The following is a 14,965-nucleotide window of genomic DNA, read 5'->3' as shown; positions in this document are numbered from 1 at the left end:
ATCCAGACGACAATGCCGTCTGCGTACTTCAAGAAATAGGTGTAGGGTCGGCTAGGGAAGGGGATATTGTTGGCAAACAGGATGTATAGTAGAGGAGAGAGAACAGATTCCTGAGGTACACCTGCTGTAATAGTGAATGTGTTAGAAAAAGTATTGTTAATTTTAACCATGGCCGTTCTGTCTACGAAACAATTAATGATCCATCTCAGGATGGTGCAGCTGATTCCCATATTTTGTATACGATATCTGAGGGCGATATGCTACACAGAATCAAATGCTTTTTGTATGTCTAGAAAACTGCAATAGTGGCTTGATTGTTGTACATCTGCCGGTGAGGTAACTTAATCAACAAAGTATAAATGTGTGACCTTGGCGAGTATCAAAATTCTTGTTATGGGGGAGTCTTGGAATTCTCCTCGTGCGAAAAGTATTGCCCATTCCTAGATTGAACAGTCCTGTTATTCTAATATTCCGAGAAAAAAAACAACTAAATTCTCTGGCAGAATTTACGAATTTAGTGTAGATGGAACATGAAATGTACATGCGATTAAAAACTCAACAGTTATGATCACAAAGCTGTTGTTTATGCACATAAAGTCAGTTTCTTGACCATTTCGAAAGTTTTGTAACTTTTGTAAGCCTAACACCGAACGTTTTGTGATATTGCTTGTTAAGTACTGAAGTGCTAGTCCTATTTATATAAAACTATGAATATCTTTAACAGTTGAGATGCAGTGTGATTCCACATCGATGACTGCGATTCTTCGCGTCTCTACTCCTTTCAGAGGGCGAGTTTACGCCCTGGGACATCCTTACGAGTGCTATGCTCTGACTGCAGGAGACAAAGGAGAAATCGCTATCACGCTTCCACTGCACGGGCAAAGATGTGGAACGAAGAACCTGGTAAGAAACGTTGAGAATGCTTTTTCAGTACGCTGTTCTGTACAGAGAAGGCAGTAGGCCTAAATGGAATGTTGTGGTATTGGAAAATTGATATAACTGCTGTGCTTCTACGCCAGTTTTGTTTTTATGTTTTTTTATGGATGATGAACTAAGGATTACTAATAGAACAGTATTGCACAAAAAACTGTAAAGTATCAGAAGCTTGAAATACACTATATTAAAATTTAAATGTAGCTCGATCAGCAAGATAAATAATAACCGAAATCATCATAGAATAACATGAAAAGATCACAAGTGTTTTCTAATACAAAGGGTCATGTTTAATGTTGGTGATAAAATCAGTGTTTGACTGCACATTCTCCCCTCCCGAGATATAGTAGGAAGACAATTTAAATTGTGTGGTGAACTTCTGCTACGAACATCAAGTCTGCTTGACACGCTCTTACAATGCTCATAAACGCATAGCTTGAACGTTTAGTATTAAAATCAACTTGTAAGTTAAAGATGAAAATATAATGGAGCAAATAACATGGATTTTGAGGGTGGTTTTTAAAGTAAGTTTTGCGAACTGAAAACACATCTAGGTCGCGAATGTATTTTTGTTTTACATCTTATTGGTTTGGACTATTTCTTAGGGAAATGGAACATTCATCAACAACATTGTCGTACAACATCATCCTATCGTACTGAAGAACAGTGACCGCCATATTGAAGTAGCGTGCGATTACGATGAAATCAAAACAACACTAAGGTCTGGAAAGCACGTGCAGGAAGGGTAAATAATATATATATATATACGTTTTATAATATGTTTCATTTTGAAATACAAACTGATTGCATCAATAGATGTTATTGTGCTAAAGTTTATTACCATTTTAAAATTTCTATATACCAGTTTCAAATGTTAGTGCTTATAAACCACAAGATGGAGTTTCCTCTTTGTCACTTTGTTTTTTTTTTTTTTTACTGTTTTTTAAATAATAAATAGATGTAGGGAATACGTAATAGACGTCTTTTGTTTGTGGTTAATATTTACGTTCATATTACTGTTCGAATATTTCTCAACTCATCTTTATTTCCTTGAAAGACGAGCGTACCTTTAAAAGTTAGCATTCCGAACTGTGAAACTAACAGTCTGTGGCTTTTATCCCTTCGTAACAAACTCGCGCTTTTGTGCTGTGTGTGCGTTATAAGTGTGACGGTCAAATTCCATTTTTCGATTAAAGTAATCCAAGATTTGGTGATAGTTTGTGTTCAGTAGCTGCCTTCCCTTTAGTATGTCTTTTCATACTTAAGAACGGCTAGTGTAGATAGTCAACATTCAGTATTGCCCAAATACAGAGATTAGATCCTTTATATTAAAACGATCACGGAATCTAACCATGTTTTTACAGTCCATGCCGCCACGTTTTGTCGTCCTCTCTTCCGTGCATCTTGACAATAGATTGCAAGGTTATCATGTTCAAAGCACAGCCGTACTCCCTGTTTGCTTTCCATAATCCCTGTAATGTACAAGGATGATGGTTTCTCAAAGTGTGTTTCATCAGTTCGATTACACGAAAATCCACAAAAGACTTGACCGCTATATCTTAATAAGGAATGGCACAAATACTAATTTTATTCTCCAGATACATATGAGGTATGCAATGCAACGGATGAACGGATATGCTTTAGGAGCAACTTGTGTACTCGTGAGTTGTATTGATTTTCTGAGAAGGAGGTATTTCTCGATTATATTATGTATTGTTGCATGGGTCACGTAGTTTTTGCCACTGTTCTTTTGTTTGTGTTTTCTCACATGCTACAATATGTTACATTGTTTTCCAGTATCGTTCAGTATAAGAAATATCCACGTCTTATAAATTATAAATACGCGATCTGAATACATCTTTATGATATATATTTGCATGAATATTTTTTGTCAGAAAGGCCTGTTACATACCATTGCTCATTTTTTGTGGCAGTATATTAACTACGAAGTGCCTAACAATGTTAAAATGTAGTTCTGATACATCCCGTTCCAACGTGACTTCATATCGGGTGTAATTGTCATTTAAACTGCTGAATCGTTTTAACATAACGCACTCATTCGTCTGTTTCCAAAATAAACAATTTTTATTTCCTTGAATAATGTCGTGAGTAAATTAACAGTCTTCTTTTTTTAACTTCTTTTTTTTCGCACCATCTATACTTTTTAATAACATTCTGTTTCCCTGATAGATATAGTTTAAAAACAAAAATTGATAAAGATTAACTTCAGAAAAAATGGTAATTTTGATTTACAGAGAGTTCCAGAAACTGTCTCAGGTGGTCACAGGCTTAGCCCCCACCCCTTCAGTGCAGCTCCGAGTCGTTAATGGAACTGGAGAAGACATCAGTGGAGTAGAGCTGGGAGACCCTCTACTTCTTAAAGTAGAGATGCAAGATGAAAGTAAGATGTGCTTATTTAATCTAAAGGTTGATTCGAGAGAAAGATGTGGTCACTATTAAAATTTTCGTCCAGCTAATGGCACTGAAGTATTAATTCGTCTGGTGACCTCTCTTCGTCGGGTACATCTAATAGACTTGGAACTCATTGTCACTAAAGAACATAACTCATAAACATTTCGGTCATTGTCATTAGCAGAGAGAGAGAGAAACAGAGATTCAAAATAATTCCTTTCGCTTTCCGAAAGAACACTCTAACTGTCTCCAGGGAAAATCACCCGAAAAAGCGGTCTTGTTCGTTATTGAATTAAGGGCGGCAGTTGGAAAAAACAGCCTTACTTGCGATCGGCAAAACCTGTCGAACACGTGTGTTTGTTTCAGTGAACTTCTCGTATTTTCTTTGACGTTTTTGTACCAACCCTGACTTTTTCTCGCTGTCGTCGTTGGAAACTTTTAAACCCTAGTTTTTAGACTCGGATACTTGTGTTTGTTCTGAGAATGTTGTAAGTTTCGGAATTTATAAACGTTACGGAACACGATTAACACTTAACATGCAATATTTCTTACTTCCCTCGATAACACTGAATAACTCTCCCCGGTAGGACAGCGGCAAGTCTACGCATTTACAGTGCTAAAATCAAGTGCTCGATTCCTCTCGGATATACATAGTAGATAGCCAATTGTGGCTTTGATATATATATGCACACATTGAATAACATGCAACATTTTCCTCGATAACGTTGCTCAATCGCTGTTATATATATATATATTTACTTACAATCCCGTGCCTAACAGGATGACGCTACGTCATTTCTACTGCTCAAACTAAGAAGATCACAAAAAGATTTAGTTACACTTGAAGTGTAAATTTTACCATAATTACGAGTCATGTCTAATAAATTTTGAGTCATTAGCAAACATATAAGCTATGGGGTAATTAGCAATAATTATTATTACAAATAAATTTTCCGTTATGATTCTGGTGTTCAAGGAACTTTCTGACAGTAGCATATGAGTAGGTAAGTAGACTGACGGTAACAGATGAGTAGATAGACTGACAGTACGAGATGAGTTGGTAGGCTGACAGTAACAGATGAGTAGGTAGGCTGACAGTAAGTAGTGTGCGAGTATTAAATAGTCATTTGGTAGCTTGCTGGTAAACTCTGTTCATCTTACAGGTATCTATGGAATACGTGGAAGTAGTCTTGTGGCTCGAAGCGGATCAGAATCGGAAACTATGCTTCTAATTGATGATCGAGGGTAAGTGAGGTGTTCATCTTTAATAAAGTATAGTATACTGAAAAATGTGTCCTTCCACTGTTCCGTGTTTAAAGGAACAGGGTTACACTTGTTAATTAACCGAAGTACTTTTTAATGTACATTGATGGGATTGGGAATGATGGTTTAGCGATGAGCAACACTATATCCCTATATTAACTACAAAATCAGATATAAAGCGTTTTATAAACATATTTTACGAGAATGTTAAAAAGAAAGATCAAAGTAAGTGTTCGTCCAGTAAGTTACGTCACACGTTTTAACATGGTCACTTTAATTTTTATGACAACATTACGAAGCATTGCGTAATGGGGCATAGTGGTTTGCATTTGGCCATGTCCTTCCAGCTCTTGTGAGTAGAACGTCTCAAGACTTGGACGGATGGACTCGCACCAATCTCATACAACAAGTACTACGTACAAAGTTTGAAATGTGATTAAATTTTGGAGATTATGAGTTAAAAGTCAAAGGTCAATAAATCCACACCGGCCTTGTGAACGGGTTCCACATCATCAAACTTGGGGACAGAGAGATTTAATCATACAGAATAAAACTAACTGTGACGTAGATGGTTCAGAAAGTCGGTTAACACTTGTTCTATTCTGGGTTTCAATGTTCACGCTACCAATGTTTGTGTTAATCAAATATTTCAGTTTTTATATTGTTATACGTTGTCCTTGTTACGTCCTTATCGTGACAACGCGATAAACTGTAATGGGTGAGGTTTTGTCCATATTTAAAATAAGTATTAACCAATAAAGAAATAATTATTATATTATATATAACATTAAGTCTATTTTCCCTATTCTGAATTATGATTATTAATAATATTAAAACAGTATTTTTAAAGCGTTTGTAGATCTTACGTGACACGAATTCGAGGGATACTATGACGTCATATTCTTATTTGTTTCTTTTGTTAGGTGTCCCGTGGAACCCAGTGTGTTCCCCTTGTTAACTCCTGCCCTTGGGTCGAAATCTCTAGAGGCTCCATTTCAGGCCTTCAGGTTTGCTACTGATAGCACCGTTAAGTTTCAGATGACGGTGTCATTTTGTCTGGACAGCTGTCCGTCGGTAAGAATCAAACAAATACAGTTAGAACCAAGAATAAAAAAAATGACCATTTGTCTTTGAGAAAACGGTCCCTCAGAAATAACCATTACTTTCTGCTAATTAGAATAAACCAGTTGGTGTGACAACGGTAAGTCGACGTACGGACAACAAAAAAGTCCGTGGTTCGATACCCAGCGGCGGACACAGCAAATAGCCTAATATTTTTTTTTCTGAAACAGAAACTAACAATAGAACAAACGTATAAAAAGAAGTACTGTTTTCACATAATGAACTCTATCTTATATAACGCAGACGCATATTAACTAAGGACGGGAAAGTGTTTACAGGAATACTTTGAGTAATGAATCAACTTGAACAAGAATATAGATGTTTTATGTAGTAACCATGTGGTTAAAGCAAGGTTATTGTACGACTATTAACTTTACCAATAATTATGTTAGATATCAGTACACACGGTAGTGTGTCATGCGGCCAAAACAACCTGTGTGTTATTAACATAAGTGATAGTTTAACGATTTCTCACCTTCTGTATCTTAGACTGTAGTAATCCAAGCTAACACATATTTCCAGTGGATGTGGCCTACTGGTCTCTTACTTCACATATCAGAATACAAGACAATCCATTAAAAAATGCACAAGGTATGAAATGTCGACTTTTGATTGCAATACTTTCTGTTTTTTTTCTCTAGAATCTCAATGTACGAAAACTTTATTTAATAGGAAACATGCTTAACTTTTACGGATTGTTTTCTCAAATTTGGTAAACAGAGAGATCTTTACAATCTACAATTAGATATATAAACATATGATACATGTACCAAGTTATTGAATAAAAAACACTCAAGTTTGATAATAATTTAAAAAATTGCGTACATCTATACAAAAATTTCACGTGAGCTTTCGCTCTAAAACTTTTATTGCAGCTTCATCGAAGAGTAAAAGTGGACAGCTTTTAGTTTTATTCCATTTGAATTAAAGACGATTGATTTAGAGCAGCAAAACTGTAGGGTGAAAAACACGTACAGATACACAAGTATTGTTAGGCCAAGCAAACTAGATTATCAGTTTCTAGTTCAATGTTTCAAAAGAATCAAACGGGTGGACGGATATTATTCTTTATTAACTGCTAACACAAGTTTGTTAAATATTATGAAGAGCTCCTAATTAAGGAGCGTTTAGCCTTGACAAGGCATGTGGATGATGATAAGAAACTATTAATCTATATTCTGCAGCGTTACTATAAAGGAAGTTATTTTAGATAGAAAGAACTATCACCATATATGTTAAAGAATTTGGTTGAATCTGTAAAGTAGAGGTAAAGTATGTTTAGAATAATAAGATTGCAATCCTAAAGCCAATAATAGTTACTATCGAGTGTCACTTTCTTACTTGCTGTAGTTTGTTGGTGTGTATTGATAGAAGTCATTCTATCTAAATAAAAATAAAAGTTGCGGCCACAAACGAACATAGTATACGACTTAAAGGATCGAAATATAGATTAGCTGTCAAACTGGTAGCTACACTTACAGCACTGATAACATTTTGCAGTAAATATTTATTAATTAGTTAGTTAGGCTGTGTATTATATTTTACAAACCATTATGCCTTAAGTTGAACAACAACAGAAAACGCTGCCAACTAAGTCCGAGATTCTAACATTTTAGATATAACCGTGTCTAATTTAAAACTGTTGAAGGGGGGAGGACAGCTCGTTAATAGCACAAGCTTTCTTTACAATGATTCTTAATAGAATACCAGCATTAATCATTAACGACTTTTAATAAAATACCAACATTACGTTTTAGCGACTCGTCACAGAATATCAGCATTAATCTGTAGTGACCTTTGATAAATACCGGCATTAATCTGTAGTGACCTTTGATAAATACTGGCATTAATCTTTAGTAACTCTTAATAGAAAAACAGTATTAATTTTATAACAGCTGAAAGTGTAGAGCATATCCAGTGAGATGGAGCAGACTAGAACCTTGAATCTTTCAAAACTCAGTTTGGTATGCAAATCGTTGATCATGCTCGACCAGACCAGAACCTTAGTAGGCTTAACTCCTTTTTTTTTTTTTTAATTAATGCCTTACTTTTATTAAAATTGTTTTATTGTGTCCCAGGTGGATTGCAACAGTAACGACGGTGCACAAGATATTGATAACAAACATCGAAGATCGATATCTGCAGCTGACACCTCTATTCTCGAGTTACAGGCTGGTGACGTCATTAATGACGTAATCACGGAAAGCGTCTTGTTCACTGTGACGAGTTTAAAGTCAGCATCCCCTGTGGGGCAGCGAGCAAGAAAGTTTAACGTTCGGAGTAAGTTTTGATATTTTAAAAATAGTGTGATAACTACGCATCAACAAAGTGAGTTTGTCAACAATTTGAAATTAAGTGAAATAAGTTATTTATTGCTCGCGCGAAAGAAGTTTTCTGATAGCGAAGAAGTGAAACTAAATCGAATAACCTTTTAAGTCGTATCGAAAGAGAACCGCTAAAACTAAATCTACGAGAGTTTTAATAATTATAGTGTTGGTGAACAACTTAAAGACGAAAACAAAACCACCTGGCTTAGTTAGTTCTTTCCTAGAGCTGTAATAGCCACCGAACTGAAGAGGGCCGTTGTTAAATCTCAAGTAGATTTTTTGTACATATAATATTATTCACTTCTTTTAATCTTATGCCTCGAGTTAGACAACAGTTTCAGTGAGATGGCGCCTTCTCTGCCTTGTTCTTTTTTACCATCCTTAGCGTACTTTGTTTCTTCATCTTGTATCATTAAACATCTTTTACGCCTCCTGTTGATGTGACGTTGATTGTGGTTAGCGTAGTTTTTAATTATTTTAAACCATCATTAACATCGCCTGTGCGTCTTTAGCGTATTTATTTACTTTATATCATTAAACTTCGCTCACTCCTCGTGCTGCCATAATGTTGATTATTACTAGCGTATTTCTTTATTGTATATCATGATATTCGCTTTTCCCTCCCGTTGCTACGAAGTGGAGTGTCGTTAGCGTATTTATTTTACATCGTCAAACTTCACCTACACCTCGTATTGCCATAACGTTGACTACATAAGCTTATATTAAACTTAGAACTTTTGTTTTATCAACTTATAGAGCATGCAGCCTCAGATTACACCTTTACTTCTAAAGATCGTCAAACCCTGAACAAGGTTTAACAACCGGTGAGAATACTGCTAAGAGAGCCACAACATGTAGACTTGAACAGTGCATATATGAGCACAGAAAACACAGCTGCTTATTACGTTAAGTGCCGTATCATTTGAAGTTTTTTTAGAAACAAATAAACGAACAGTCGATTTTACTTTTTGAACCAACCCCAATTTTGCGTGACTATGACTATATTATTATGCTACGTGAATTTTACACAAAAGTGCGACCGTGACCTTTGCTCAATTTCCTATATATTTAGCTTGCCAACCACTCAATCTAGGGACACCTTCATAAGCCAAGGGCTGTTTCTAATGTCTAAGTACAGCTTCTTCCAGTACCTCAAGTGCCGAAGGCACTAGTTTAAAGTTTTCGACAGTTTTTTACGTCTTTTAGAACTAGCATTGATCACTTATTTGTTCATTAAAAGCACTCGCTTGAGACAGATGATTAGCGTGAAAGAAGTTACATATATAACCAAACACGATTTCTTTGTTTCTTTTACTAGATCTTTGATGACGATTTATTTTTGACGTAAATCCCTTCTTTATTTTATACGAGAGAGGAGGTCATATGTCGGAAGAATTAAAAAGACGACGTTTTTCACCTTTCTGCTGCATTTACCAACTAACGTTGACGACCTCCTGTCCACACCTAACTCTTCGGCCTTTTCGTCCAAATCGACCCAAGTTTGTAACAAGCTTTCTCTAGTCTCTTTTGTCTAAAGTAACTCGAGAATTTTTACAGACATTTCCTGGTTTCTTACTCCAACCAACCCTAGTATTTTACAGACATTTTCTACTTTCTTACTCCAACCAACCCTAGTACTTTACAGACATTTTCTAGTTTCTTACTCCAAACTAACCCAAGCACTTTTACAGACATTCTATAGTTTTGTACTTCAAATTAACCTCAGTACTTTCACTTCCTCTAGTTTTTTTACTCAAACCACTTTTACAGACAATTTCTAATTAATCTATACTCCATTGCATTAAACTTTCTACACTTCTTACGTTTACCAGAACTGATGTACTAGACAGTTCTAAGAATATTATCATCGTCTCTCTGCTGTTTGAGTTAGGAATCAAATTTATGTTAACTGTATTGGTGACCTTACAAAAATAATCCGGGTACTTCTACCATGTTCTTTTTCGGGTCGTCCTGTAAAATCTACTGTAAGCACGTTTGGTCAGTTTTAATATTAGTCATACAATTATATACGACCGTTTTCTAATCTTTCTGCCTGTGGCTAGTCAGTGAGCAATTGTCCATAGTTTTCTTGGTATGTCCCCTTTCGAGTTAAAGAAAGAACATTCGGCCAGCAGGAGACTCTTTTTAAGTTTGTTTTTTCTTTCGGTGAATCCAAGCCCATGGTCATTGCTCTTGAAACTAGAGTTTGTTCCGTGATCGATACGCCAACGTTATCTCTCTTTTGTGGAGATCTTGTTATAATTTTGCCGTCGAAAAACCAAAATGTCAATTGGGTTAAAGGCAATTCTTGTCTCGGAGGTTTTCTAGAAAAGAGGGGTCAAAAACCTTGGCGACGTTTGTATTATACCCGGCCTTAGGTTACAGAATTAGTTCCATGTTTGGAAAGAAATGGTTCCCTTACGATCAAAGTAATATTTTTGTTTAGTTTCAGATTTGGAGAATTATCTTGACTTTTGGGGCATTTTTCGAAATGAGCACGAGAATGTTAAACTTCTACCTTTTTGGATTTGTAGAATTATCACAAATGTTGGGGGCCTGGCATGGCGTGCGACTCGTAATCTTAGCGTCGCGGTTTCGCATCCTCGTCGCATTAAACATGCTCGCCTTTTCAGCCGTGGGAGCGTTATAATGTGACGGTCAATCCCACTATTCGTTGGTAAAAAAGTAGCCCAAGAGTTGGAGGTGCGTGGTGATGACTAGCTGCCTTCTCTCTAGTCTTACACTGCTAAATTAGGGAGGCTAGTGCAGATAGCCTTCGAGTAGCTTTGCGCGAAATTAAAAAACAACAAACGCAAACGTTGGGACATTTTTCGAAAGGAGAATGAGAGTGTTTCGATTTGTAGAATTATCTTAAATTTGGCACCTGTAAGATGTTTTAACCACATTTCGTTTCACGGTCGTTTCACGTAATTTGAAAACTCGAAAACTGTCATTCTTCCACTATAAAAAAACTTACTTAATTTTCTACAAGATATTTTCCTTTACAAGTTAGATACGACTGATATATTTTCATTCATAAATTGTATAAGTGCCAAAAAAACAAACAAATGAAGAAAACGGGGAGGGGGGGGAGAAATTATTCATCGTAAAGCAAAGCACAGCCAATAAGAAGAAACAGTTGAACTGCTCTTTTAACGAAAAGAATGGCACAAAACATCGAACAATATATGCCAGTCACAGAGCAATTCGTGGGCCATACAAAGAGCGCGGCATGGCCAGGTGGTTAAGGCACTCCACTTGTAATCCGAAGGTCGCGGGTTTGAATCCCCGTCACACCAAACATGCTCGCTGTTTCAGCCGTGGGGGCGTTATAACGTGACGGTTAATCCTATTATTCTTTGGTAAAATAGTAGCCCAAGAATTGGCGGTGGGTGGTGATGACTAGGTGCTTTCCTTATAGTCTTATACTGCTAAATTAGGTGACAGCGAGCGCAGATAACTCTCGAGTAGCTTTGCGCGAAATTCAAAAACTTAAAAAAAAAGTGTCGGTGAAGAGGATACCCAACAGTCGTACATGTATGTATTGGTATTTAAATGTATATTAATAACACAATATTTGTACAAAAAATTAACCCTATAGCCCGCTTATTTATGGGCAATTTATTTATAACTAAAATTTGTGTATGTTTATATACATGATAAAATTTCGTATTAATTACCACTTTCTTGCTAGAGAAAACGGAAAATACCGAGAGATATTTTACAACTTTTAAATGTTTCACCAGTGATTAAGTGATTAATATCACTGTTTAAGTAATGCTTTGTTTCTAGGTAATCCTTTCACCGAAATCACAGAGAAGGGATTTTGTCTGACGAAGGCTACTGTCATAATAGCCTCTGTGGTCATATGTATCCTCCAGGTGGCGCTGATATGTTTCTGTATCCCATACCTTGTTTTAACTGGAAATCACGTGGATATCTCAGCAGCACCCATCAGATTATCAGCCGAGCATCCACTACTAGCAACATGAAACTTTTCAATAATAAATCTTAGAATACGTTTTTATGCAAAGTAGTATTCTTTCGAATACTAAGATATATGCTTGTGCAAAAAAAGGAAATGACGAAACGGAACCTGGTGTTTGAATTTTTCATTATTCTATAATTAAAGGCTTATGTTTCTATCCGCAATATTAAGTTAAGTATCATTTTAGTCTCGATATATTTTTAATGCTAATTAATTCTCAAGGAAAATATTTCAAAGCTAAAACGTCAGACGTGTAATTGGAGACCTTTTGATAACTATAAGTTATATAATTTTGATAGTGAGGTGTTGCTAAACCTATTATTGTCGTTCTGTACTGTATGATGTAAATACAGCTAACCCTACCTGTGTATTCTTTAGTTTGCTACGATTTTTTTCCAGTTCGTTTTATATAATATCCTACACAGAAGTCTTGGTTATTTATACCTTAAACATCTTAAATGTTACGCGTAAAATCGGTTAGTTTAAGTAATTAAAACCTGCTTCGTAAGCATTTCGTTTTTTACAGTAAAAAGTTTTAAATTTCACATTCTAAAAGTCGTGACTCAATACGAAACCATTTCTTAACTAGGTTGCTTTTGTACTAGAATATTTTAGGTTTCACATATTAAAAATATTGACTTAAGGCAGTTTGAAACTACTTTTAAACTAGTCTGTAATAATGCAGCAACAATACTTACTTTGATAGTTTTGTCCAGATTTTGTAGATTCTAATGCACTTAATGGCATTGATGTAACTTTCGACAATACTTGAAACTGACTTGATTTTTCACTACGTAAGAAAATATTTCGAAAACAGAACTAATTTTAATATGATGTTTAAAAAGTAATTGAAATAAAAACGCATTAAGTCACATCAAATAAATGTTCAATGAATTTTGATTTTACCATAATAATAAAAAATCATAATATAAAATATAATGAAACTAGTTTTAAAATTCATAAAGCTAGATTCAAAATCCAATACATAATTATTGATAATTATGTTTTAAAGTGTTTACCTCTTAATTTTTATTCTTTGTTCTCCATTTCATTACAAATATTAACACATTCGTTATTGGATAAAAATTACACAACTTAACACTTAAAAAATCAATACGATTTTTTTTCTGAAAGTATCAATTTGAAAAGCTTTTTTGTTTGTTTGTTTATTTCTTGGCCGCCAGGACGGTTGTGTTTGAAGGGTTAAAAAGGGAGGGTTGTGAAAATAGGTGATGGGATAATAATTTTATTAAAAGGACATTTTCTGTGCTTATTCTTATTTCATTGTACAGGACATTTGATATAAAGTTACATCACAGAGATACAGAGCTTCTATTTCGATGGTCAAGTGGTGAAGTGTTTGTTTTAAAAAAAACATATTGGTGTACGTTTTGCTTTAAATGTAATAAAGATGTCTATACATTATAATACGAGTTATTCATTTTTTATGGTATATAAGACATTACCTAACTAAATAACTAATAAAACAACAAGGAATATGTAACTTCCTAAACAAACGTATAAAATATTATTTGAAAGCCTTTTTTGTACTGGCTGGAGTTGTCTACACGTATTTATACATTTGAAAGCTGGAAGAAAAACAAGTATACAACACAATATCAATAACGAACAGGATGAGAAAATAAACATTTACCGAAAATTACAAAAACAACTATTTCTTGAGAGAACTTCAAATGTATAAGTTTCTTACTGTATGTATCATGAAAACAAATTTTTCACGACGGAATAAAAAAAAAGTTTCACTTCACAAGTTTGAAATGAATAACAAATAAATTACTCCAAGCTTCGCGTTCCCAAAATATTATACTGCATTTGTAAACGTCATAAGTTGATATGAATAACAAATACGCTACTCAAAGTTTCGCGTTCGCATAATATTATACTGCTATTGTAAATTCATAATGTGGGTATGAACGTCAAAAATACTACCTAAATGCTGCGTTAGTAGAATATTATACAATATTTCTTAAACTCCATAAGAAGGATATGGATAACAAATACGCAAAGCAAAACGTGGCGTTCGCATAATATTATATTACCTTCAAACTGCATAAGGTGGGTATGCGTAACAAGTACTCTAGTCAAAATTTGGTGTTCGCGGAATACTATACTACTTTTCTTAACTTTATATAATGTGGATATTTATAGCAAATACAGTACCCAAACTATATCTTTGTAGAACATAATATTACACTTCTTAAACTTCAGAAGGTGGACATGGTCCTGAACATGCTCGCCCTTTCAGCGGCAGGGGCGTTATAATATTACCGTTAATCCCAAGAATTAGTGGGTTTTAGTCTTTTCTTTAGTATATAATTTCTAAATTAGATACGTTAGCGCAGATAACCGTCGAGTAGCCTTGAGCGAAATTCAACAAAAGGTGAATATGGTCACAAATACACTGAAATGTGTTATATTTTTTTCGTTTCGTTATTTTAATAGAATATTGACAACACTTAGACATGCCTTTCCTCACTGAATGCCAAATTAATAGTTATAATGACTTATTTTCTCCATGTTACTAGAGAGGACAAAGGTAAGGAGAGTTAGCGTGATTCTTGTTTTTTCAGTTGAGATAGGGCAAGAATTTGATGGAACAGATTGTTTGTTTATTTTGAATTTCGCGCAAAGCTACACGAGAGTTATCTGCGCTAGCTGTCCCTAATTTAGCAGCATAAGACTAGCTAAAGGCAAGGCAGCTAATTATCATCATTCTTGGGCTACATTCTTACAAACGAATAGTGGGATTGACCGTCATATTATAACGCCCCAACAGCTGAAAGGGCAAAAATCTTTGATGTGATGGGGATTCGAACCAGCGACCCGCAGATTACGAGTCAAGCGCACTGTTTATTTATTTTTGAATTTCGTGCAAAGCTACACGAGAGTTATCTGGTGG

The 14,965-nt window shown here is 35.1% G+C and overlaps 1 protein-coding gene across 1 annotated transcript in view; it reads left to right on the top strand.

The window, feature by feature from the left end:
* LOC143257058 (uncharacterized) overlaps positions 1–13,473 on the top strand; it is a 55,430-nt gene extending 41,957 nt beyond the window's left edge. The window contains exons 6-12 of the mRNA XM_076515180.1: positions 725–903; positions 1,539–1,678; positions 3,189–3,334; positions 4,509–4,590; positions 5,532–5,682; positions 7,809–8,010; positions 11,850–13,473. Coding sequence (XP_076371295.1) covers positions 725–903; positions 1,539–1,678; positions 3,189–3,334; positions 4,509–4,590; positions 5,532–5,682; positions 7,809–8,010; positions 11,850–12,049 — 1,100 coding nt within the window. The 3' untranslated portion in view covers positions 12,050–13,473. The remainder of the gene's footprint in view (positions 1–724; positions 904–1,538; positions 1,679–3,188; positions 3,335–4,508; positions 4,591–5,531; positions 5,683–7,808; positions 8,011–11,849) is intronic.
* Positions 13,474–14,965: the final 1,492 nt, after the last annotated feature.

Source organism: Tachypleus tridentatus, chromosome 7, assembly GCF_004210375.1.
Source record: "Tachypleus tridentatus isolate NWPU-2018 chromosome 7, ASM421037v1, whole genome shotgun sequence".
In the NCBI taxonomy this organism is placed as follows: domain Eukaryota; kingdom Metazoa; phylum Arthropoda; class Merostomata; order Xiphosura; family Limulidae; genus Tachypleus; species Tachypleus tridentatus.
This window is presented reverse-complemented; position numbering and strand designations above follow the sequence as displayed.